Below are 27402 nucleotides of genomic sequence, written 5' to 3' on the forward strand. Positions count from 1 at the left end.
TGCCACAATGTACAAAAACTAAATTCTCCATGTTTAAAATGCATATATGATCTAATTCTTTTATGGTTCAACTCTAGTGTTGCACTGGGAATGAAAGTGCCTGTCTAAGAAATTGGATCCCCACCTTACGACTTGTTTGGTTCGTAAAAAAAGAAGGGAGAAAAGTATGGTCAATGAAAAAACAAAAAAAATGCATTTTATTTGGTTGGAGTTTTCAAATAAGAGAGATGTGAAAGTAGCATTACCATGAGAATAAGATTACAATATTTGATGGAAAAGAAAAATCTATATGGAACATTGAAAAGCTACTTTCCCGCCGATTGAAAATTGGAGTCTTTTTTTCTTCCAAAAGTACTTTTAAACTATCAAAATTTATGGCTTTATTAAGAGTATAATAGGTATTTCATATAACTTTCATAGAACATTTTTCTATGATCAATTAAACATGCCAAAATTATTTCTCCAAGCATCATATTCTCAGAAATCATCTTCTCGGGAAAAAATATTTTAGTGAGAAAATTTTTTTTCCGCAAACTAAATGAGTTCTTAGTCGTTACAATTTTAAGTATCTTGTTGCGTTAGAATATATAAATGTCACCATACGAGCATCCGACGAATCCTATGGCCCCAAGTGCAATAGCAAAATGATGCAACCCCTCTTAAATATTTGCTGAGACGAGTTTTAGGTACCACAAATCTTCCTCTCTAAGGCAAGCTTTTATTCTACATATGAGAGAGAAAAAAAATTAATACAAGAAAGCCTAAGGTTTCATTGTCTTCGAACTATCTAAAAGCAAACTACTCTAACATTTGTCATTCATCTCAAGAACAATGTCTTGAATCCACACCAACCCAGGAGCAGCTGCAGGTCTTCTTCCACTTGGGAGCGGGTTGGCTCTCTTACATAAGGGATCGGGTTGTATCCTTCACAAAAAAAAAAAGATTGATCTTTCTTTGGCGATATCAACCGTCGGATCGCGCATTGCACATATCTCGAAGCATCCCGAAAGCTTCCTCTCTCCCCTGCACAGATCTTAAAGGGGCACTATGCGATCGAACGGTTAATGTCGCGAAACAAGGTGCATCGTTCTTTCGCGCGAAGGATACAACCCAACCCGTTTACTTGGGCGAGGCTCGTTCTGGTGATCCACAGTCAAGCGTTAACCAATAATGCACCTGTGGCTCCCTGAATTCTATGCGGATGCATGATCTACCGTCCAAAATAAAATTATGGCCAAAAAATTCATTTCCCCGTCCGTTCCGTTTCGTTCCGCGCCCATCGTAAGCACCGACTTCGCTCCGGTTGTTGCGTAATTTTCTCCCAAATCCGAGGGTAAAGTGGCCTCAGACATTCAAATCCCCGGAGACCGCCCTCCTTTTCTCCGAACTAGCCGTTACAAGCTCCACGACCCATTCGGCCACTCCCACGTTCCCCACTTCTCTCTCTCTCTCTCCACCAGCTCGAGAGTCTTTTAAAAACCCTAGTTTCCCTCAGTCCGCTCGATTCCGTTCCACTGCCTCTTTCTTTCATTCTTTTGTGAATAAATCCCTAGAAGATGTTCACCGAAGGGCTGGACGAGAAGGCAATCAACTGGATCAAACAGGTGCGAACAAGCCTAGCTCCTGGCTCAAAGCCCTAATTTCTTTTTTCTTTTCCTCATAGAAGCTGAAGTTTTGGTCTTTCTTGATTTCTTTTGGGGTTTCTGGATTTCTTTTTGTTCCTGATAATTGAGTTTCTTGCGATCACTTCTTTATTTCTTGTTCAGGTTTTCTTGAATTTCTTGTTTCCTAGAGTTCGCTAGCAAGGCGCTATTTTTTCCCTTGAAAAATGGATTTCTTATATCTTCCGAGCAGGAATCTTTTAATGGGTTATCTATGCGACTTAAATGATCTACCAATATTCCTCTTCAAGTTTTTGTCTCTGTTTCCTTTTAGTTTGTTTTGTATGTTTCTTTAATATAGCTCAGTTACCTAGCGCTTCTCAGTTTCCAAATCCTAAAATCTTGGTGATTTCTTTCTTGGTTGATTTTTTTATTTCCTTTATTTTCTATTTGCTGTAGTTTACATTATAATCTTGATTTTTGATTAACAATAACTAAGTTTTCTATGTATTGATGCTGAAGGTATTGGATGCATGGTTTCAACTAGATATTTAACGTTCTACTATTAAAGAACATGATTTTTTGGGTTCGACGTATCTGACTGTAGCAAATAAAACATGTCCGCTCTCTTTTAATGCCTTGATTTGAGCGGATTTCTTGGTGCAGTCATTGGAATTTGTTTTTTGGACCTTAACAGAAAGGCGCATAATCTAGTTCTTGTAAATCTTTTATTAATCTGTGCAGGGATCTGATGCCGATCCACAGCCTCGTTCTCCTCTGATAGAGAAATATCCCCTGGATTCGGTGTCGAACCAACCCTTGCTGTACAAAAGCAATAACTTTTTATCACCAAAAGTTTTGCCACCAGTAAAATTCCATTCTGGTTTGCTAGGGCCTCGCCCTAACTTATGTGATTCAGAAGATGACGAGAGTGTGGCTTCCATTCCAGAAGACTCCTACGTTAATTACTCGGACACATTTGAGGAGGATGGTTTAGCCTCTAGTGACTCTGATCTGTTCGAGAAGCCAAAGTGCCAAAGTTATGAGGACGAGATTAATTCCGGTGTAGTATTGAGCCATGAGCTGACAAGAGGATCAGATAGCACGCTTCGGCGAACATTGCTACCTGGACTTTCCAAGGAGAATTTGAGGGTTGAAGTCGGAAGACATGTCGCATGTACACATGGTGCTAGGGGGATTGCTGATAGAAGTTCCATCTCAGGTGATATTGCTCATAATCATTGGCAAGATGGGCTCCCAAGTTCACATGTATGCATTACTATATCCGCTACAATTAAGAGTTTGCTGAATGGGTGAAATATGTGTGATATAACTTGCATTCAGAAATCATCAATGGTCATGAGCACTAGTGTCATAAATAAATTTACTGCTCAACTAGCTTGTTTTTTTTTTTAAAAAAAAAACGGCTGTCTCATTCCCGTTTATTAGTATAAATTGCTCTTTTGACTGCAGGATTATCCTTTTAAAGACTCTACGGCTCAGAGGTTTCAAGGAGGAACGCCCAGTGCACCTCCCATTGAAGGAAATGGAGCAGACGAAAGTAGCATAGATGCAGAGGGTAAGCATGTATAGGTTCAGGTCATGAGACTCAAGCTTGGTTTATAGCAGAGACAAATCAAACTAACAAATAGATGCACTAATCAGATGGAACAAAGTTGAATATTGAAAGCACTGAGGTCCCATCAGATCTGAGAGAAAAGTTGCAGAAAGTTGATGAGGTGCCAGAAAGGTATGTAAGTTTGCCTTCCTTAGGGAACACGAAGTACTGGTTTTATGTGACCAGCACTGTGCATTATTGACATTATTTTTTATTTATCAATGGAATTTGAACTCAGATCCATTTCGGGTGAGGGAAATGTGCAGATGCCTTCTTGGCAAACAAATTTGGCAGCTCAGATACCAAGCTACACTACCAGGTGCTGTTATTTAATCATGATATATTCCAATTGCTCGAGCCATAACAACTACTCTATTAACTTTGGTGTCTTTGCCATGTCATTTCTATTAAAAAAATTAATTATGCCTCTTTCTTTTTGGTTTACCTGTTTATTGTAGCAGTGTTCAGAGCGCTTGGCAAACTTTTATAGCTTATGATGCGTGCTTCCGGCTGTGTCTCAATGCATGGGCAAGGAACTGTATGGAGGCTCCAGAATTCCTTCGAGATGAATGCATGGCTCTGCGCAATGCCTTCGGGTACTAGTTTTTAGTTGCTGCACTATCTACTTTATGAAAGTCCGTTAGTTTGGTTGTTCTTTTTCATTTATGTAGTCCTAGATAATAAGAATTAACTTTTTTTTTACAGAATACAGAAATATTTATTGCAACCTCATGGTCAAATTCTTGAGGAAGGAAGGCATGTGGATAACAAAGAAGTAACTGGCACTATGAAGGGGAGGAAAGTGATTGGACAGATTGAGGTGGAAGGTAAGCCTCTTTAACACACAACAATATGCATATGCTACAATCTTGGCTTATTTTTAACATGTTCGGCTTAAAATGCCAAACCAAGTGGCCTGCAATGCTTTTATGCCTTTACATTATGATCAGGGCTACATGCCTACAACTTAAAATGATAAATGAATCAACCATCGCAGCAAGCATTCCAGGAACTTGTAATGCTGAAGCCATTAAATTTGACTCTTTTGTAGATAGTGCATTATTTACATTGTTTTATTACTTTAGGAAGGGGAGCAATTCTAGAATTCTTGTCAATTTTCTTCTTTCTAACATGTGTTATCCAACCGGATACTAATATGCGCTGTTCCTCTAATATACATATTCTCAGAGTTTTAACAGCAATATTCTCACTGTTTGTAACAGTGAAAAAAATTCGCATCATCCCTCAAAGAAAAAAGCTTCGGGCCACCTCTTCTTATAGATCGATATATATGCAAGTCGGAACTGAGTATGTTAGACATGTTTCTACAATGTTGAAAAGTCACATTAATTCATTGAAAGCAACTTCATTTCCAGTTGCACCTGAAGGTTTGAGGCTGAACTTTTCAATCTAGTTTATGCTGATCCTTTTGATGGCTACTCTTGCTTATATTTCTTTACTCCATATTTGCAGAAGTTTTATCATGCTTGTTACAGTTGAAGAGCTCCAGTGAAGACGCACTCACAGGCCCCAGTTCTCAAGTCTGCTTGAAACCTGGAACTGGTGATTCACATGTCTTGTAAGTTGAATATTTGAACTCTAATGCTGCTGTGCATGTTAATAATTTGAGGGAAAATGACAGCCTAAACATTCCCATCAGTAGCTATACAAACTGTCTCTTTCACATATCAAATTATGGGATTCTGTTATGGCATAATTTGTTGTTTAGGGAACTACTAACTTGCACAGCTGTTTTCAGTTATCCAGAGAGTCAAGGAGATGCTCTTCTGGTAGAGGTCCAGGATATCAACACAGTTAAACAGGGCCATGCTATAATTCAAATGTCATCATTGATCAATAGTCATGTATGGATCTCTTATTTTTGACTGGCCATCTCCTGATATGGTGATTATGTTAACATCACTAGAACTAAGTGCAGTTATTTAATTGATGCTGTAAATTAAGCAGGGAGAAGTAACAAGGTGGTGGCCGTTATACCAAGATGATCATGGATGTGTAGGAAATGTTCAGCTCTCCATCTGTATTTCTGGTCCTTCTGAAAAGATGAGCTCTACAAAGGTTTAAAATAGCTTTCTTTCCCTTTCATGTCGAAACACCGAGGTTCCCTAGAGCCTAAATTATGAAAACAACATACATTGAAAGCATATGCAGATATTTATCAGCATTAAGCTTTTGAAGTTTTCCATTTATCATAAGTACTCATTGTGCAAGGCTTATTAAAAAGTTTATGTTTTCGTTAAGCTTTCTTCACCTAGCCATGATGGATGGTCATGCCATTTGTTGCAGGGAGGCCCTGTCGTGGAAACAACCATATATGATCTAGTATTGGAGGCAGCAATGAGAGCACAGCATTTTCATCCAAAAAATTTGCACATAAATGGTGCATGGAGGTGGCTTTTGAATGAATTTTCTGACTATTATGGAGTATCTGAGGCATATACAAAGCTGAGGTACTTAGTATATGAACTGCAACCTAGCTGTGTAGGGTTGTATGCAATTAAAGATCCTAATATTCTTTTTATGTGGCAATTCTCTCTAGGTATCTTTCATATATCATGAATATTGCAACACCGACAAAGGACTGTCTAGAGCTTGTTTATGAGCTGCTCTTACCTATCATAAGGGCTCGTGATGAAAAGATTCTAACAAGACAAGAGGTTTTCCCCTTTTTTCTGCCTCTGTGATGCGCTGATAAAATCTGTCGTCCTGATTTTTTTTTTTATTGATTCTTCTGTCTAGTAACCATTGGACATCTATGAAGGAAATGCAATAACTATAAAACTCCTTATAGACATTCTACAATTTCAAACAGTTCTCTTCATCTCTTCAAACATATGCCCATGATTGGAATTCAAACATAGTATGTCTACCAATATGTTTGCACCATCATGATATTGATGCAACTTAACATCACTGATCGGAAGTTTAACTTAGTGTCCTTATTATGACTAACCCATGGGATGATTTATGAGCTCAAAATTATGGAAATTATCATTCGTGGTTAAAGATGTGTGTTTTCTGTGAAGAATTTTTTGAAAACTGCAACTTGTGTTAACAGTCATTCAATACTTTATGCTGTCATACACAACAAGTGTCTTAGTTGACTCTCTCTTTGCTGGCATTTCCTAAATCCTCGTAATGCATATTCAATATTAAACTCACACAGTGCCTTCTGGTTTCATGTTCTGCAGAGAAGCATATTATTAGATTGTGAAGAACAAATCAAGATGCTATTAGCAACTACATTTGAAAATTACAAGTCATTAGATGACCTCTCCCCTACAGGACTGACAGACATGTTTGATCCAATATTGGAATCTGCCGCACCAGCTTTAATTCCTGCTGTGCAAATATTTACCCTTCTGCATGATATACTCTCTCACGAAGCTCAAAATACATTGAGAAATTATTTGCAGGTCAGTTATCAGATGGATTTTATTAGCTTTGTAATTTTCTTGAAAAATAGAAATTGCATCTCTTATAAGTTTTCCATTATTATATAGTAATTTTTAATATAGTTATTCACCTTTTACATTTTAGAATACCTGGCATATATTATGCTTGTTACCTCAATTAAACTTCTACCCATGCTATGTAGCATGTAATGTAACATTTTCTTTCCTTTGTTTGTTGTTCCCGCATGAAACACATTATCACTTGTTATATTTTGCACGAACATAAAGTCAACTTGTTAAATACAGACAGGGCTACAACGAATAGTTTCATGCCTTTTCAATTATGGGGAGGTTCGTTGTTCGAATCTTGCATGGAGTATCCCTAAGTGTTTCAGCATTGATACAAGAACATTGGCACCTTTTCCAGTAGAATGTTCCGTGTTCAGACCCTGAGTGGTGCTGCCCAAATGTTTCGATGTTGGTAGTTCTTCCTTTATTTCTATGAAATGATTGGTGGAGCTCCCACTGTTATTCTTAAAATAAAAATATTCAAATTGTTATTTATTGATTTCTTTTCATTAATTTATGAACCAATGTTAAATATGGTAAATTAATTAACTTTTTTTTGGTACCATTGACTCATTGGGAATGATTAAAGTAGCATTTGTAAATAAATATTCAGGCATATGTAAATATCTAGGTCATCTGCTCCATATCATATAATATATGCATGCAACAAGAGATATATTGAACCATTAAATGAAGTGGAAGACAAAATTGTTTATGTTATTTGCAACTGATTGAGACTAAATGTGAAGTGTCTTTCAGCCAAACCCCATAATGTGTAAAACCACGGATATACATAATACATGTCTAGGGAGTGTTAGAAGGGTGTCTAACATCAAGCAGAGCGATAATCACAGAAAGACCTCAAACGAAGACTCTTGTTTCTACGGTTCTACCTGTGAAGCCAACCCAACTAGATGTTATGTGTGTGTATAATGTAAGAATAGGATTTTGGATGTCAAATCTGTTAGAGATGTGGGAATAGTCGCACAATGGAGAGGCAAGGGACTGTTAGATGGCCTAAAATACACATGGGCCCATCCACCTATCAGCTTAAGTTTTTGAGTCGGATTTTAGCATGGTATCCAGAGTCAATCATCCCTTAGTCATCTTCCTTTCACTCCACTCTCTTGTTTTCACGCCTCTTGCCCTTGTGAAGGTCTCGTCTGTGGGTTCTCCATGTGTGTGGGGTGTTGGAGATGTGGGAATAGTCCCATATTGGAAGGCTAAGAGATGTTAGACTGCTTTACATACACATGAGCCAAATCTTTGTACATTTAAGCTTGAGCTTTTCGGTTGGATTTAACATCTCCAATTTGGTCATTGAAATATAAAGAAAATGACAATTCTGACCGGCATCTAATTTTGACACCTGTTGATGGTCTTGTTCTTCATTTTTGTTTACTGCACTTAATTAAGCATATTCACATCAAATTTTCTTTTTCTAGAGGCTTTGCTGGGCAGTTAATTGGTGCTATACACTAATGCTGCTCAGACATGTTAAGTTTATTTTTGTGCTTACCTGCCTACCTCTATATACATGCAGCAAAGCAGAGGATATGCATAGACCATCAAATTCTAGTTTCATTGTATCTCTTAATATGAAATTTCAAGTGTTAAAGATAAACTCAGTGTTTGTACTAATACACATGCTCCAATTTGTAGTGGACCAGTCATATATCATATTTAATTTAGTGCTTAAATCAATTAATTTTTAGATTTTCATTTCATGTTTAGCTACAAAATTGTAAATGCAGCGGGGGACACGAAATCTCAAAACTCACAGATTAAAGACAAAATAATATCTTTCTTTTTTAACTTTCGAGGTTTATATTGCAATAACACACTTTGTTTGACAGATATTAATTTTTGAAGAATTGCAAATCATGCACTTTATGAACAGCACAAAGCAGGCTACAGAATTTATTGAAGTATCAAATCCTTTTACGAGACCTATAAGATTTAACCTGTAATAATAGAGAAAAAGTTTCATTTAGAAGCTTCTGTATCTATAAAATATAAATCGAAGATTTATAAATAACATTGGCTTTAAAAGAACAGTGCCTGTTCATCCATCTGCACATTCATTGTTGGATTTCTACAGAAATTATTTTTTTCATTTTTCTTTTCTTTCTTAATGTGAGGGCCTATGTGGTTGTGTTTTTAGTCCCACATCAGTTATTCACCAGGGAGATCTTGCGTAGGACTAAAAAATCCAAAACAATACCTTCCAGCTGGTCTTTTTGGATGAGGTCCTGGGTTGTTACACTTAAAGAATGAAGAACTCTTATTAACTTAGTAAAAGAAACCTATAAGAGAACTAAACCTGAAATTCTATGTGTCCCTGGTTGAGATTTTGTCTTTTTTATTTTTCGAGACAAAGGTAGATCAAAAGAAAGCTGCATTTGTTTACAGACTGCAGCTGCAAAGAGGTGTAGGCGACATATGGTAGAGACCGACGAGTTCATGTCAGGCAACTCCGATGGACTATACACAGACTCAGTGACCATATCCACAGCATATCTCAAAATGAAAATTTTATGTATAAACATAAGCCATGAGATTCAGGCAGATATCAAGATTCACAATCAGCATATACTTCCCAGGTATGATTTCCCTATCTTTGTAGCCACTCATGATAAGGGAGTGAAAGCAAACATGCAGAACAACTTCTACCATATTTCCTGCTTTTCTTTTTCATGGTACTGATTGTTCATCTTATTTCAGTTCCATTGATCTGCCAAATATAGCTGCTTCTCTTTATAGCACTGAGCTCTGCAAAAGGCTTAGAGGCTTTCTTTCTGCTTGCCCTCCAGCAAAGCCCTCACTGCATGTGACAGAACTGTTGACTGCAGCAGCTGATTTTGAAAGAAATCTTGACTCATGGAATATCAGGTAAGAGTTACGTCAAATGATAACTTCAGTAAATGTATTGTATTGGAACTAGATAGTGGTATGTTCGCTGGATAATTTTCTCATGCTAATGTATGTTATGATCGACGTTCACCCATACAGAAATCTCAGCTGAGCTGAGAGGATCCGTGGGAGTTATTCCTTGTCAAGCCAATATCTAACCTTGTATGCTACTTTGTTTTCCAGGCCAGTTCATGGAGGGGTAGTTTCAAAAGATTTATTCCATAACTACATAATGGTTTGGATTCAAGAAACCCGACTGCACTTACTTGAACTTTGCAAGGCAGAGAAGGTCTGTCTCTCTCACACACACACATGCATAAAAAAGAGATCTTTTTCCATTTCCTGGCGAATTATAAGTTAACTTGAGTGCTAACCAGTTAAAAATTCTATTCATAACCCGTGGCTTGATCTTAGCTGAATGATGGGCGCCTAGCCAATGTAGGAACAAACTGTCTATTTTTCTTTAACTGGAAACTACTCTTTGCAGGTAGCATGCTCTGGAATATCAACAATTTGCTCAACGTCACCATTTGTTGAGACTATGTATGATCAAATCAAGGAGAGTTTACTTGAGTATCAGGTGGTAATCAATAGGTGGCCTCAATACTTGATGAGCTTAGAAAGTGTAAGCAATTTAACTCTATTCATTGCTATCATATCCTCTAAAGTATCAGTATCTTTTTCAAATGCTATCTTTGGTGGTTGGCCAGATTCCTTGAAATGTTAAAAGAATTGTCTCTTTTAGGTTGTCGCTGACATTGAACGGGCAATTATGAAAACATTAGAGAAACAATACAATGATGTTCTGATGCCTTTGAAAGATGGCATCCCAAAAATACTCGAAAAGCAAGTGCAAAAGTTGACAAGGCGACACTCCACAGCTGTTTATCTCGTTCCCAATCAAGTATATAATTTTACACGTACAACAAAATCTGTTCCAGTAAAAGTTCTTTTTTTTTTAATTACATCTGTTCTTGTTTGATCATCGCAGCTGGGAACTTTTCTGTGTACCATGAAAAGAATATTGGATGTCTTACACTGCAGAGTTGAGGATTTCTTAAAATCTTGGGCATTATTTTTGAGACCTGGTGATGGCAATCCAGTTTTTGGAGAGCAGATGAATGGAATTACTGTGATGTTGAGGAAAAAATACAAGAAATATATGCAGGCCATCGTGGAGAAGCTTGTCAGCAATGTCAGTATTGGAAATGTCCAGATATTTCCAAATGACTTCATCACATTTAAGCAATACATATTAGGTTGGTTTATGATCTACGTACTTAAGAGTTATACGTGATTGGTTTTCAGGCACAAGCTACTCGAAACACAAGGCTTAAGAAAATTCTTGGGGAAACAAAAGAGGCCGAGGGTGAAGCTGAAATCCGAGAGAGGATGCAGGCCTTGTATTTGCAGATAACAGATTCAATCCGCAATCTGCACGACGTCTTTTCCAGCAGGATTTTTGTAGCAATTTGCCGTGGTTTTTGGGATAGAATGGGACAGGTATGAAAAATGATTTCATGTGTCAAATGCTATGTGTCCTGTGATTTTTTTTTTTTTTGTCTCATAAAATCCATTTTAATTTTTGATTAGATTGTATTGAGCTTTCTTGAGAGCCGAAAAGAGAACAAAGTCTGGTACAGAGGATCTGATTATGCTCTAGGGGTAGGCTTATGTTGATTATGATATATGCACAAAATTATGGACTAATTACAGTATGCCCATTTGTGCATGGACTAATTTCGTAAGTTGTTTATGAGCTGCAGATCATAGATGATATCTTTGCTTCAGAAATGCAGAAATTGCAAGGGAATTCTCTTCAGGATAAAGACTTGGATCCGCCTCGTTCGGTAATTGAGGCCCGCTCCATTCTCTGCTGAAATGCCAACATGGGGACACCATCTCACTTGGCAGTTGTGATAAATTTCTGACAGTCAATTTTTTTGAAATTTACTTATATATGTCGAGCAGCAGAAGTTGAAACTGAGAGGGAGTTAAGTCTCATTTTGGGCATGATTTAAAGTCGCATATGTGGATTATGTTCGTAAGCAGTCATGAATTGTGTTGTCAAATTTATTAGCAATTCTTTTTGTATTATAATCTGTAATTCTTTTATGAAAAATGTTTGTATAAAATTAAAGAACATGAAAAGTGTCTGTATAAAATTAAAGAACATGTATTTGAGTATTTCTAAAACATGATACCAACATGGTGAATCATACATGAGAAGTGTCAAGATTGTAAATTTTTTATATTGATGTCAAATGAACTTCTATGATCGTTCTAATCTTTTTCAGAAAGTTGGTTGATTCTATTCCTCGGTATTAGAATTTGTTATACTGCAACAAAGGGGAACAGCATGGTTCATCTATATTTCAGACAGATCTCAAGATTTTTTTTAGATAAGAATTTTTTTTTTCTTTTTTATCGCTGAGGTTGTAATTGTGAAGTTGCGATCTACTCTTTTAGCAGTTCTCTTTGCTTTATAATCTGCGATTCTACATTGCCAAGTGTCAGATATGTATTTGTGAATTTGTCTACCAAGGAACAACATGGACGGGTGTCATTCTTTTCGATGTTCAACTGGAATGGTTTAGGTGGTCAAGAAGGGTACACTTGTTCGTCTCCACTGCTTTTGCCATTTTCGATTGCCTACATGGTACAAGTACTATTAGTTATCAAATTCAAGTATATTTAACCCCTCCAGAAAAAAAGAAAAGAAAAGAAGAGGAATCCAACTTAACAGAACCTTTTATGTGCAGAACCTTTTGTGATGCATGCATGTGTTTGGGAGATCTTGAATCCTAGAATGATTTATTCGCTGCACTTAAATTCCAAGGGCTATTCTTTAGCAAAAAAAATTCCAAGGGCTATTTTTGCCAATTAAAATGCCAGTATTTATTTCAAGAAAAGTATATTTTTTTCCTAAAAGAAGGAAAGTGAAATCTTGCAAGTAAATAAGTTACTTCGATGCAAGTTCTGTTGCTAGCGATCATGGCACCTAAAACTATTGAAATTGAGGATCCGATGCTCTATAGTCCGTAAAAATTATAAATGCCCCAATCCATCTGTTTCTTTGTTACTACCTTAACACGTTTTCGGCTGAGATTTCTTTCATCTCATACCTCATTTTAAGGTGCACGACTTAGTAGATCCTCCCTCTTGCAAAGAGCTAATAGCAAGGATGGATGGGCAACTTGAGTTGTGGAAGCTTGAAACCACAGCACATTTTGGACCTTCAAAAGTATGCAAAAAATGTGGGAACGTCTCAAACCTTCAAGGACAGAGCATACTACTTGCAGACAAGGATCCTCACCATGGGAAACAGGAAAATTTTAATAGTCAAAGAATTCAGATGCATCCTTTCCTGATATATCTCTCAGAGCTGCTACTATTACTAGAACAAACTCATGGGCATCCTCACCCCAATTATTCTCAATCCCTGAGCTCTGCTGTTTCATCCTCTAGAATTGTCTCTCTTGTATCAACCTCTTACTATTACCTAGATGCTACTTGATGAAAATAATGGCCATGTTGAACCCAAATAAATAATAGTTTGCATGACTAGGTACGCAAGCATTGCGAGTTTGCGACTCAGCAAGCCTGATGTTTTCATTTTCTTTTTTTATTAATCAGGAATTCTGAATGCCATTACCAATGACAGCCACCAAAAGAAAGGTACACAAACCAAATCCAAGACAAACAGGCCCCAACGATGAAGATGTCTGCTATGTTAGTGCACCCATACACATATTTAAGCAATTAGTAATAGTTCCAAAATTCAACCCATGAATTTCAATGCGCATCATTTTAGGAGAACTCAAAACAAAATCTGTGTTGCACTGAAATCCACGGCTAGAAAAGCTGACCAAAAAAAGTACCAGGTCTGGCTGCTTATGCTATAGCTAGAACATCAACCTTATACACCAGTCATTTATTCTGAAGCTTAAACATTGTAACTCATGTACGTTAATAGAAAGCACTTCGCCAATCATAACTTGAGCCACAACAAAGTCTAGAGTGCTGCTGATTGTGGTGACATGGAAACATGGTGGATGGATAACATTGACAGGAGATGATGCCATCAGCAGACAAGACAATCATTGCGACACCAAACATTGACTCCATCTCAGAAGTTGACCAGGGCTTCTTCAAGATATGCTGCAATGAAATTAGATATAGATTCATTAAGCTTCATAGCTCAACACAAGACAAAAAATTCAATCTAAATAAACACAATAACACTATATGTAAAATTGCATGCTCAATTAAGCGCCTGACTTAACATGGCATGTAATATACTTCCATTTGAGGGCTGAAACAAATTTCTTATTCATTGATTGGGATTCAGGTTTTAAATTCTACAATTTGAAATCTGGTGTTATAATCTGCATTTCGGAATGGAGAGAAATATTTGCATGTCATTGATAAACGGAAAGTTGACTTTCTTTCCCAGTTAGAAGAAATGTGTGAAAAATACATTACGTCCCTGTATTTGCCAGCTTGCCATCTAAATTTCATTTTGGACCTCTCTCTAGTTACCTTAGCCAGGAATTTGCACCAGTGTGATGTCAGGTTGAGATCCATTCATAACATGTTTTCATATGTTTATACTTTATGGATCACTTCTTTAGATTTGAAGCCTGGATAGAGGGATCGCATCTCCACTCACATCCAACCCGGTTAATTAAATTTGTCATGACTAAGACACACCATGACTTTTTTCATTTAACTTGATAAATGAAGCTTCTCATACAAGATATATATGCTCTCTCATAAACCTAAGCACCTGCCTTTTAAGTACATGCATGTATCAGACATGATATTTGTGGATATTAGGTGTGTTAATTTCATGCCTCTTTTTTGCCATCTGAACTTATAAACAGTTGAAATGCATCACGTGGATTTCACTATTCACTTGTGATGAAAATACAACTACAAGAAGCTATCTACTTTCAATAACAAAACTAACTTCTGAAAATTTGCACACCGGTAAATACAGTGGCATAAGAAGAAATGCATAAAAGCAGCTCAAGATGAGAGGAACGTGCACTAATGCATACACCGATATAAAGTAACATTATCCAGACAGCACAAATTCAAAGCTAAGTCCATTTCCCATTCATCAGAGAATCAACAAAGCTAAATCAAAATAAGCCAGGCAGTCCAATTCTGCTGACTAATTCCTCAAGTTGCACATGCCTAGCCAAGCCAGAGGTTTAAGATAACTGTTAGTAAGTGATATTATATCTTTGTGGGAATTCCACCAAGCTTGCAGGTAACATCACTAGGTGGATTAAGAAGAAACTTGGGAAGAAATCCCACCTTCATCAGGATTGGGGGGTTTAGAGGTAGTCGAGGAAGCCTGCCCCTTGTTATCTTAGCTCATACAAAGAGTAAAAACAGAAAGTAATTATCATCTTATGATTCAAGATCTTCTTTATTTTCTCTCTTTTTCCAGATCTCTTTAAAAGTTGTGAGAAGGCCATAGCAAGGAACAATAGACAGACAATACAAGCAGCAGTGAATAAAAAAACATGGACCCGAACCATCAAAAGAGAATTTCTCTACTCATACTATAAATGGGCACATCTTGGACTCAGGGAACTGTCAAATTTTGAGGCATAGACTCTAGCTTCTGTTAACTGGTACAACTGTAGAATACTATTCTAAAGGACCACTAATGTCAAGAGCAAAGATAGTGGACAAAGAGTTACCTCTAGATCTAACGTTGGTCGCCAGTCTTTGACTGCTGCTGTATCTGTTGAAGTAGTGCTGCAGCCAGCTGCAATGTCGCCTGGAGACGCTTCTGGGGATCACCTTCTGTCTCCTCCCGCGTGCTGTTCGGTGCTTGCTGGCTACTTTGTTGCACAGGATTCCCAGTCGGTTGGACCGCAGGAGCAGTGGATGGATGCTGCTGGGATTGTTGCACTTGGTTAGCATGGGGACCTGATGAGCTAGGAGGTGCAGATGCATGGCCGTGCGGCACAGAAGTCTGGGCATGCATAACAGAAGCATGTGCATGCAGACTGGGGTTTTGCAATAGGTTTGGCTGTTTATTGTCTCCATCTGTTGGTAATGCAGGATCTTTTCCTAATTGTTTCTGCTGCCCAAGAAGAGCTGCCAGGTGGGCAAGTTGCTCAGGTTGTAGAGGAAGCGGCATAGATGAAGAGAGCTGAGGTTTAGTTTCTTGTTGCACAGGGAACTTGCTTGCAGGAAAAGGGGCGGTACCTGAAGTTTCAGGTACATAATTGCTTGAGGTTGTTCCTTGTGCTACCCTAGGATTTGCCGATGTAAATGCTTCTGCTGCAGAATGATCAAATGAATGTGATATAGCACCTGGAGCTGGGAGGGGGAAATCCCCAAAGCTAGAACTTGGGATGTTCATGTGATTGGACCAGTTTGGTGGCATTGGCAGATTTTGATGCTGAAGTTGGTCATATCTTCTCTCTCCAAGAAAATCAGGCAATTTTTCCATTGAATGAACAGATCCTGAGTAAGGATGAGTGTCACCCGGTTTATGTGGTAGTGGAAAAGCAGAATTCACTGGGGTCAAAGGTCCTGATGATGAGCTGAAATAGCTTTCGCCCTGAGAGGATGCCCTGAAATCAGGTGAATTTGACTTATAGACCAATGGATCTTCACGAACACCAACACCATCATTTGGCTGCTGCACCAAAGGTGGGAGATTTGATTCTGGCACTTCAAGTGGATGACGAGCAGAACTGAAGTCAGAACTGGGCTGCTGGAACTTCAAAATGACACCAGAGATGCTTACTTTCCCAGGTACTTTCAGTACTTGTTCAGAAAAATCTGATGGTGGCACAAGGAATAAGGTAATCTTTTCCCCCAGCTTGGCAACTGCTGCACGTTGCTTCTCGCCCAAATAGTGCATGAATTCATTGTAGAAAGCAATATCACCATCAGTTTCTGGAACAAAAAAAACCACCCAAGCACTAGCTGCTTGATAGTAATGTTTGGCAAGCATATCAAGACCTGTCCTTGCCGTGCAGTTTAGAAACTCAGGCCTGTAATATGACAACTGATTAAGAAACAAGCAACATATGAACTTACCAAACCTCAATAGCCGTTAAGAAGATAACTCAAACTTGGCAACACAAAGGCAGGGGAAAAAAAACAGTGCCTATGAACTACATATGAGAGTTGCATTACGACCAAGCCAATAATCAAGCACTCTAACCTATTTAAAGGCAAGCTTGGCAATTAGAACAGGCATCAGAACTTCCCAAAATGTGAAAAAAAATCATTCGCTGAAAAAATCCCCCAGTAAGGCCACTTCTGTTGCCAATAGTTTCATTAGAAAACAATTTTAGATAGTTAATATTCCTGAATGATTATTCACCAAAAAAAATATTCCTGAATGACAGAAATCAGCTCAATCTTGAACGATTTCATAATAAATTGGCATGCAACTTACAGCATAAAATCCAGCACTTTTCCAACGGGAAAGCAACGAGCTCGACAGACTGGAGTGCCTCCCTTCGCTATAGTTCCCTCCCATTTCCACTCTTCTTTCAGTGGGGGGTGATGAGGTTCTGGATTTATACTCTGCGGTTTGACTGGCAAAGGTAATGGACCAGCACCTGCATTGAAATGATCAAAAATTCTCCAAGAGTCATCACTTTCAGCAGGTGGATGGATTGGGTTCCTTGAATAGTCAGGAAACCCTTTAGGGCCAAAAGGAACAGAGTCAAAGTTTTTATTATAGATATCATGTTCAGGCAAATTAGGAAATAATTTCGGCAAGCTCGGATCACGCTTTTCTTGTTCTAAGTCAGAGAATGGATATTCAGGAAGTTCTTTATCCAAAAATATGTCTGTCCTCAGCTTCTTGGCTGAAGGAAGAGGGCCTTCCACCATGCCCCAAGAATCTTCAAAAAGTGGAGCTCTTCGAGATCTCTCAAAAGGGATATCATGCCATGCTGCACTCCTCTCTGCTGCAGGACTATTTCTGTGGTGCTCATACAGATCGTTGGACGGCCATCGTTCCAATCCAATCTCTTGCGGCCTATTATGTTCAAAAATACCACCTAAATTAGGTACCGGGCCTGCTCCTGGTCTTACAGAACTATTCTTACCAAAACCCATAATACTGGCATCTCCAGACAACCTATCAAAGATCGAAATAAAATGAGGAGATGCCATGTGAAACTCCCCACTAGGACTCTCAAAGCTTCTATCCCCTGAGAAAGTCTCAAAACCATGTCCAATCAAACCAGGTTGATAATTAGATTTGAAAGGTGGAGGGAATGGACCATCTATTTGGTTCCTTCCACGTTCAGCTGGGGCAGCATCACTCTTGGCAAAACATATATTTACACGGGGATTGTTGAAAAGTTTTCCCTGAAGAGCTTCTTTAGCTCTGCAAGCCGCCACTACACTTCGGTATCGAACAAACGCATAGCTACGACCAGGAAATGTAGAAATCTTCTCAATTTCACCAAAGGGTGAAAATGCCCTTCTCAGAACCACTTCATCAACATTCAAGAATGATGGGAAACCTATCCATAACATCTCACTAGGTTCTGCACTCTTGTTTCCCTTGGACTTGTCGTATGACTTTTCAGGACTCAGCCGCAGTGGTCTCGTATCTCTCCGAAACTGTGCTTCTACATGTTCGATGGAACGTCTATCATCACCAAATTGTGGATGTTTCCCATCCTGTGATAATACTGAAGCCCTGTCCTGTAATTGAAATGTTTTTTCACACAAATCAGCATTATTAACTTACCAATGCATATGAATACTATCCGTACTTACCAATTTTGGACACCTGATACAGATTCTCACAAGCTAGTAATTAAATTGTTTACTTCAGTGATCACAGGCGGAGCATGGAAGTCTTATCAGATGATAGAGTACACAATGGTTTAATTGAAATTATTCACTAATTCAACTGCAACAAATTTAAAGAACGAGAAGATTGTCATCATATTAGGGACATTATTTGCAAACAGGTTGTTAAAACACTGAATTGACCAGCTATTTGGAGATCATAAAAAGAATTTTGTAGATTTCTTGAAAAATGGAGCCCGCACCAGAAATACTAATAATAACATTCATAGATAATGTTGCATCAAACTAGCTAACCAACCAGGTAATTTTTGCCTGGACTGGGAACCAACCAGTTAGAGCTGCGAAGTGCACTAGCCAACCCACGTTTTAACTGTCTAACATGATGTCATTTCACAAGAAGACCGACCACTCAGCTCTGGCTAAATGAATCATCAGCTTTTGGTTGTTCGAGCCTGCTTAGGTTTGAAGAGGCCTATTAATTTAAGTTGACCAAAAAGATCTTCGGTTTTTTCAAACTTGCATTTTGTTTCAACTTTCATGTTTGAAGAATCTTCAGATTTGACCATATTTTAATAGACTATTTGATAACAATAGTCAACACCTTTTGGTAACGAATAGACATCACGATATAATGGGTGGGTTAAACAAATCGCTTGCCAAGGAGTTCAGGATGGGAAGATGATTGGTAGAGTCAAATAAAATTTTGGTGATGGTGCTACAGGTGAAAGTAATACCAGGATAACCCACTTTTTTACTTGATAAAGATGATTATGTTCATGATCGAATGTGACAAAGGATGGTGCCTGGTCTATTACTTGTAAGCAGGACTCTCATACACAATTAGGGCCCAGTTAGCCATACTCATATATCAGTGGGGTTCAAAATATTTTAGACTGGGCAAAAAAAATGAGCATTTCTTGGAGAATGTATTACTTTTTTACCATCTTAATAACCCTGGCAATGACTTCAAGGAATGTAAGTGGAAAGACATACAACAATGAACATCGATACAAGTACCAGGAAACATAACGATAAAGAGCATCCAAGCACTCTGTTTGGTATAGAATGTCAATCATTAAGAATCTTTTTTATTCTTTTGCAATGAAAGTGCTTTGAACAAATATTTTTCTGTTCATTCATGAAATGTTTTGAACTTTTTTCCGTTATTGCTGATAAACCAAGCCTTTATGGGTCATTTCGCTGAGCAAAACTAATTCGTGAAATGCTGGCATGAGTTGCTTGGTAACAATATTGAAGCCCTTATTGGAATTGAATGGCATGCAACCTATATGATGTTTGAACCCTTATTTATAATTTTTGTGCAAACCTATAAGAGGAAGGAAAAATTCCTGCAACATGAAAATTAAGTGAAAAGGTGCAATAAAATATCAACATTGCATGGTTAACTGAAGCTTACAGCATTACATAAGTAAAAATGAGCCAGTCCCCACTATTTGCAAATTATCACTAACGAGTAACACCTGCTTTTGGAAACATTCATTCACATCAAAGTAATATATATTTGAGCTCAGTTCATTTTAAGTGCCATGCACTTCCGATGGATAATTTAATATCTTTGTCATCTATGTCATCCACATTGACCAAAGTTCCAGTACTGCTATCATTAATGAGTTTTGCAAGGGAGAGACTGCCAGAAATTCCAGATACCAACCAAAAGGTAATGTTGCAACCAGTAAAGGTGGATATTTATAGACTGAAAGGAATTTGTAATGGTGACCATATGCAAGGTTTCAGATCTTAGTCATGTAAACGGCTTAGTGCAACCCATTGACTGATTTACAGGTTAACTAAACTCATAATACTTCCACGCTGCTCTCGGGCAATGTCCTCAAAATCAATTCAGCTGCAGGCCATGCTAAATGTATCCAACCAACTTGACCAAGATGTAAATGATTTCTAATGAAACATGGGCATGGTGTTACTTTTCTCATGTCAGTAGTGGTGAAAGCAAATTCATGCTCAACTGCCAGAGTTACAAAAAATAGCTGACTAATTCAACATGCCCCAAGTCTTTACATTCTCTTTTGCTTTTGTATATTTATTAATCTTCATTATCAATTTGATAGGCTTCCAAAAGAATAGTGAAACTTGGTCATTTTTTTCTTTTTATCAACACAAGCCAGAGAGGAAACTCTAAAAATAAAGAGAAGTCTTGTAATGGTATGCAGCAATGAGCATGTATAAATCATAACAGCAAAATATTCTGTCAAACTACAAAGGCACAGCAAATTTTCCAGGTAATCAACACCCTATTTGTATCAAAAGGTTTTCCTTACCTGCATTATGAGAAATTGGACACTGGAAAAAAAATATAGCCAAAATATACTCTCAATATTTCAATGCATATATGCTGCATTATTTCTTTAGCATAGTACCACATATGATACAGTAATGCACGTCAAATAGCCTGTTTCCTCTCAGACAGCCTTTAATCATTTTTATGTATCCTCAACAATTAAAATGTTATGAATTCTGTACAGAAACATCTTCAAGACCATACAACAAGAAAAGCATGTACCTGTCAAATAGACTTCCAAAGGAATCATCCATTCTTTATGTTCATATGTCATGTCTTTTCTGCATGATTAGGTGCAAGGTTGATGTTGTAGAAGCTATAACTATTATATGAATGATGTCAAGTTTATGCCGGGATTCTATCCTCCAATTAAGCTATGTTTGTTAAAAATGGGCATCCCAGTGCACAAGGCTCCTACCATTGCAGGGTCTGGAGAGGATCAAACGCACACAGCCTTACCTCGGCGTATGGAGAGGTTATTCCCTTATTTCAAACCCGTGACAAGCAGATCACAATGGAGTAATCTTACCATTGTGCCAAGGCCTGCCTTCTATTGAGCTATTTGTCATTGCCTCAATAAATATTTTTTCATCATCAAGAACGCATGTCAATGATTAAGAAAAAAATGCCATAAAGGGAAGCTATATATAAGTTGCTCCTAAGGAATACTGTTTGTTGATTGAGAGCTTAAAAAGGAAGTGGATTTACATTTAAAGGAATCCAATAAGACTTAGTTTGATAGATTGTTGTGCAATTCAGATTGTGTGTAGAATAGTTTGCAAAAAATGATTACCAAAGCAAAACCATTCAAATGGTTTAGAGTGGCAATTCAGAAAAAAAGGCCTTAAACTATATGTCAGCTACTAATAAAAATAACCCATCTTTCTTTTTGGCTAAAGATGTATTCCTCAGGTTCTCAGCTTGGAAATTTCCTTTATTCACACAATTTGCAGCAAAGATGATCTTTTCTAAGGGTAATTTGGTGGGCAATCTGGCAAGAGGAAAAACTATTTTAAAATCCATTTACATATGCAAACAATGTGTTATTTCTCGTTTTGCTGATAGAATAAGCAGAACACTGTTCACCTGGTGAGCATTCACTAATATGATTTATTCTTGCTGGAGATAAGGCACATATTCTGTTTCTTCCATCAATACTAGTAACATCTTAAGCTCCCACAGAAATATTAAAGTCATGCTAAAGTGCTAAAAAACATCTGGATTTGGGCATTAAAGGCACATGAGCATGTGAATACTGTTAGATGCAACCAAGGCGCAATATGTGCCATCCTCCACCTGTGGTTCCACACCAAGGCTATGCTTTTAATAATTAAAGCATTCCAACTAGCCTACACCTGCTCTACATTGTTTTTTTTTTTTGAGAGAGAAACCTGCTGTACAATTTTGATGTTCAGATTTAACAGCCTTCAGAAAATAAATTCAACCTCCTCAAAAAAAAAGAATTTCTTGCTCCATCAATGTCATCCATGCTCTCATCGCCCATAACCTTCTATGATATTCAACAGCACTACTTCTCTGCTTCCACAGCTAAATCACCTCTAAAGTGTAGCATACTTGGTCAATGCTAGTTGCTATGAACAAAATAGCCATGTGCTTCTAAAGAACATTTTACAGTGTGTTTTTCTAGTGAATCATCTAGAAAGATGGATCATAATTGCAATTTTCAGTAGGGAAGCAAAAGAAGATGAGGCATGCATCTATTGTTGTTGGTGACAAGAGGATACCTCATAAAGATTATTTCATTTCCTTTGCTACAGTACCAGAATCAAAGGGACACATTACACAGGTACTTCTGAAAAAACAACTTAAGTATAAAAAAGAGGGACTTTTGACCCCAACCAAATCTTGATGAATTACGGGGAATGAACAAAACTTTGATCAAATTGAAAAAAAAAGAGTGAAAAGACGAGTGCTAGTGGTTTAGGTCAAATTCAAGATCAAGGATGAGAAGATAACTTCACTATCATAAATTTCACTTGACTTCTAAAAGAAAGAGACATATATAACTCAGATATCCAGTCACTCAAGCTATGGGCATAAAATTTTTTAATTATATTATGTATTTTAGTGTTTGGGTGCTACCTCAGTTCCATTTATAATTTGTTATGTCAGCACATATATTCAGGATCACTCATGATGGTGCTTGAGTAAGTGGGGTGATGATGCAATGGATTAAAATTTTTAGCCGTAAGAACATGTATGAAATTTAAAAATAAGCTTCATTGGAGATCTTCAAATAATCTACCCATCTTACCATGTTGCTGCATGCTTGACTTCCATTTATATTATGTATTTTAGTGTTTGGGCGCTACCTCAGTTCCATTTATAATTTTATATGTCAGCACATATATTCAGGATCACTCATGATGTTGCTTGAGTAAGTGGGGTGATGATGCGATGGATTAAAAATTTTAGCCGTAAGAACACGTATGAAATTTAAAAATAAGCTTCATTGGAGATCTTCAAATAATCTACCCATATTACCACATGGCTGCATGCTTGACTTCCAGTTCTTTAATTTGCTTTATTAAATAACTACATTTACTTGGTATGAATGTTGTAAGATACTTATACAGTGTATGATCCATATCTAGGTCAGCAACAGTTCCGCTTGTATAGAATTCATTTAATAACAATCATGTATTCACAAAGCAACTTTTTGTAAAAATTTCAAATTGACAACACATCTGCTGGAGGTGACCAAGCCACTTGAAGAATATTAAGTTGTTTCTTAGTGTAGTAATAGAGCATGGGACCTACCAGGAGTTTCAAACAATGGGGGTCATGTGGTTCAAACAATACTGCTCAGCTATGCTCCTTGGTAAGCCAATGGTAAACACCAGCAACGTGCCTCTCTCTCTCTCTCTCTCTCTCTCTCTCTCTCTCTCTCTCTCTCTCTGACAACTAGAACAGGAGGAAGCCCAGACACGATCAAGGTGAGGACGGGACTAAGCACAGATGGATAGTGTCTGACATCCAGTGACTTTACCAACTCAAACAACTAGCATGCTCAACCTCATACCTAGAGTTCACTTGTTAAACATATGATTAAGCAGTCTGAGTAACTGCCTGTGTCACCAGAATTAGTACCCTTCATGGCACAATGAAACTTTTATGTAAATCATAGCGAAGATATTCTATTTTGAGTTTATCCTCTAGAACCATTTTTTACATATGTGAATGCAACAGGATCCCACTAAGTCATCCTGATTTTTTTTCTTTTCAGAGTGAACATGATCACATATAGATTTCCTTTGAATAGTTTCAGGAATCACAGCTTCATATACATAGTGTTGATCAGGAAATCTCTAGCAAGCAATTTCTTAAATGATAAAATTCATGTGGATTTGGCAGAATGTGTTGGTCCCAAAGAGTTGCTAAAGAATGGCTAGAAATTAACTGCTATATCTCCTAACTTTACAAAATGATTTGCTGATGACAGAAACCATAGTCATTTGGATGTTCTGGAAATAGGATCGAGAGATATGGCCAACAGAAACACATACAAACTTTAAATCCTGTTGGAAGGAGGATAGAGAGACTAGAAGTTCTGCACCTTCTTTTCATTCTTTATTATGTCCAGATCACTTTTTCTTTTCTATGATTGAACCATGTGTTTCTTGTTCTTAAGAAGCAGGCTGTCCGTACTGTAAATATTGCATAAGTGATCGTCATAGGAACAATGAAGGAGTATTTGGTCCATACAAAAGAATTGTATTGGAGTAACTAAATGCAGTTTGGTGCCACGCTAATGTGGTAAGACTAAAAAGCCACTTAAATTGCATGTATTTGGTGTCCATATATTTCAAAGTTGTTCTGTGAGTGTTTATAAACAGTGCTCTGCAAAATATTACTTATGTAATTGCTGCATTGTACGTGCTACGAATCTCCTACTTTTGTTCGAGTCTTATGCTTAAAAGTGATATAGGTTATATTACAATACGAGTTATGCTTCAATTTATACATTGCATATCCAGTATAATTTTCTTTTTTTACCAAATAAGAAGACTTTAGGCTTGTGGAAAATGCATTAAATGACTTGAAAGTACAGAACCTCGAAACCAACGAAGCATAACAATTCGGGAACAGACAAAGATTGTCATGACTAACCCCCTTTGCAAACTCGATTCTAAGAGGCATCCCAGCAATACTGAAACCTTGGAGCCCTCTCAATGCAATGACTGCATCTTCCTCTTTCTTATAGTCGACAAAGGCATAGTTCCGGCCTGGAACGTGACTTATGTTCTCTATTTCCCCGAACCTCAGAAAATGCTCCGAGAGAGTGCTCTGCGTCACACGAGGGCCCAAGTTCCCGACCCAGAGGTGCCTCGAGGGAGGGGCAACACCCCACCCAGTCCGGCGCTCCTTCTCTTCGAATCTTGGTGCGTACTCATTGTTTGATCTGTCCCTTCCTCCTCCTCCCCTCCCCATCTAAAGTCATGGAAACAATAGATCGCAATCAATAACACCAAAACAACAAAAATCTAATAGAGACAAACCACGACCAACCTGATTAAAGTGACACCAGAAATCATGACCTAAAAAAAATATCGCAATTTATTAAGACAGGGTGACGGTAAAAGCTCGTGCTGAAAAATATGAAGAAAACCTCAAAATATGAGAAAACGAGATCCGACGAGTAGAACTGCTCCACATCGAATCAAAACCCTAAAAATCGGGCTCTTTTCAATAAAAAAAAAAAAAATCCACCAAAAGTTAACGGATAAAATCTCTTGCCTCCCCGAAAACAAAACAAATCACAATCCAAAAAACAAATATATAAACGATCAAATAGAAAAAGTGGAGAAGGCGGCGTTCTTCTCGCGAATCCGAAACGAAAAACTAAATAAGTCTCACGCACGAACGATGAATGACAGAGAGAGAGAGAGAGAGAGAGAGAGAGAGACTGACCATTTCTTATGGTTAGAGCTTCCGAGGGGCGCTTGGGGGATTAGGGTTTCGGGGTGGCAGAGAAGAAGAAGAAAGAGGGCGAGGAGAGGGCGGCCTCGTATCCTGGTCCTTGGAGAGGAGGCGAGGGCGAGGGCGAGATACGAACCCCATTAGGTGACAAGTGTGGGAACGGCTAATTTACTATCGGGAGCCAATCCATCTGGACCGTCCGATCACCTGTACACCTTTCCATTTTTTTTAATGGCTGCACAGACCAGGTAGCCTCATTATTTTCTTTTAATAAAAGAATGATAATTAATAAGTATACCTGGAAATAAGAAAAAAAAGAGTTAATATCTTTCCATATGACCCCTCCAACTATATATCCTATGAAGATGGCTTGTTGTATATTTCATCATCCACAAAACACTATTTGTGTATGCTTCTTTTGCAATGTCGACAATCCAAATTCTTTCTTTCATCTACTTGCATAAATCTCGAAGAGGTTATTGGACGATCCAACAATTGACGTGGTAAAAGAAGGTGAAACATTCTTTTGAGCGAAAGATACAACCTGTCCCCTTTGCATATATACCTTTAAAATCATCATATTTTTGCAATGATACTCCTCCTAGTAATTTTTTGAGAAATAACATTAGTCGGTTTAAGTGTCAAATGACAATACTACCATGTTACATTTTTGTAGTTGAAAAAATTAATGTTTAGTTTATAATATGAAGAGTTATACTATTGCATGCATTTTTCGGGGGCATTGATGCAAAGAGGTGATAAATTTATTTTATATTTCAAATAGTTCTTTATTAACTATCATGCAAAAATCTAGAAGAAGGGACATTGTTCCCAAAAAAGAATGATTTGAGGGTATTGTATATAAATAGTAATTGTTGGAGGTTAAAATGCAATGAACTATAATTGCAAGGGTATATATACAAAAACCCTTCTAGAAAACTCTATATTTTGCATGTTTAAAATTATAAGTCAAGCTATTGGAGAAATTTCTTTTAACAATAGCCGAAAGAGAGACAAAGGAATGTTGGTCCAACTCGTAAATGCAATAGCTATTCCAAACCCATATCCAATACACACCGATAGAGCATGGGGCCTTTAACATACCTGAACCCAAGCAAAGGCGTAATAGGTCTTATGATAATTTTATTATCTGAATTTGAACCCAATATATTCTTTTAAGAAACCAAATGTGGAGAAAATGTTATACATGAGTTCTCAATAGTGTTGTGTATGGGGTTATTAAAATTGGAATCTGACCAAACTCAACTTGATGGCAACCATACTTGCATCATAACATACGTAATCAATATAATTGTCACTGATTGAGAATTTAACAAGGCAATATTTAGAGACAATTATGTTGTTACTCTTTTTGTGCCAAGCAATTTTGTATAGTTAGGGATGCTTCTTAAGAGACAATATTCTCACATAACTAATTACCAATAATGACATTACAAATTTGTCTAAAGATGGTGTAACATATATGAAAGATGTCAGTTCGAAGCATCCTTCTCTTACATTTTAGGTACGTATATCATACACAGTAGATTAAGGCTTTGATCTTGATCTACATCAAGCTTGATGGTTGGCTCATACTCATTGGTATTTAGTGGTGAGGTGGACTTCAATGGTGAAGCATCATCATGGATATTCAAAAGCAGAATGCTTTTTTTTCTAACATGTATAATATGCAGAAGTCATGAGACAAGC

General features: G+C 37.5%; 2 protein-coding genes across 4 annotated transcripts; one reads left to right on the top strand and one right to left on the bottom strand.

The window, feature by feature from the left end:
• The first annotated feature begins 1416 nt into the window (after window positions 1-1416).
• On the top strand, window positions 1417-11928 carry LOC103710660. Of its 3 annotated transcripts, none has more exons than XM_039127042.1 (23): window positions 1417-1604; window positions 2346-2870; window positions 3075-3180; window positions 3267-3351; window positions 3458-3538; window positions 3681-3815; window positions 3925-4046; window positions 4443-4607; window positions 4693-4798; window positions 4979-5084; window positions 5185-5298; window positions 5527-5690; window positions 5780-5897; window positions 6432-6656; window positions 9117-9307; window positions 9429-9596; window positions 9801-9906; window positions 10105-10242; window positions 10363-10521; window positions 10609-10812; window positions 10926-11120; window positions 11211-11282; window positions 11384-11928. In XM_039127042.1, exons 1-23 carry the CDS (start codon window positions 1557-1559, stop codon window positions 11495-11497), a joined length of 3447 nt encoding a protein of 1148 aa, XP_038982970.1. In that variant the 5' UTR covers window positions 1417-1556; the 3' UTR covers window positions 11498-11928. The 3 variants fall into 3 exon arrangements, with proteins under 3 accessions (XP_038982970.1, XP_017699171.2, XP_038982977.1); XM_017843682.3 differs by having other exon boundaries at window positions 1418-1604; window positions 5188-5298; XM_039127049.1 differs by lacking the exon at window positions 1417-1604 and having other exon boundaries at window positions 2626-2823.
• Window positions 11929-13350: 1422 nt separating this feature from the next.
• Window positions 13351-25822, bottom strand: LOC103710659 (flowering time control protein FPA). The gene is made up of 5 exons (XM_008796505.4): window positions 25684-25822; window positions 24883-25203; window positions 17056-18323; window positions 15335-16645; window positions 13351-13778 (listed from the first exon to the last, which is right to left on the bottom strand). Exons 1-4 carry the CDS (start codon window positions 25684-25686, stop codon window positions 15343-15345), a joined length of 2895 nt encoding a protein of 964 aa, XP_008794727.1. The 5' UTR covers window positions 25687-25822; the 3' UTR covers window positions 13351-13778; window positions 15335-15342.
• Between the last annotated feature and the right edge of the window lie 1580 nt (window positions 25823-27402).

This window comes from Phoenix dactylifera, chromosome 1 (genome assembly GCF_009389715.1).
Source record: "Phoenix dactylifera cultivar Barhee BC4 chromosome 1, palm_55x_up_171113_PBpolish2nd_filt_p, whole genome shotgun sequence".
Classification (NCBI taxonomy): Eukaryota; Viridiplantae; Streptophyta; class Magnoliopsida; order Arecales; family Arecaceae; genus Phoenix; species Phoenix dactylifera.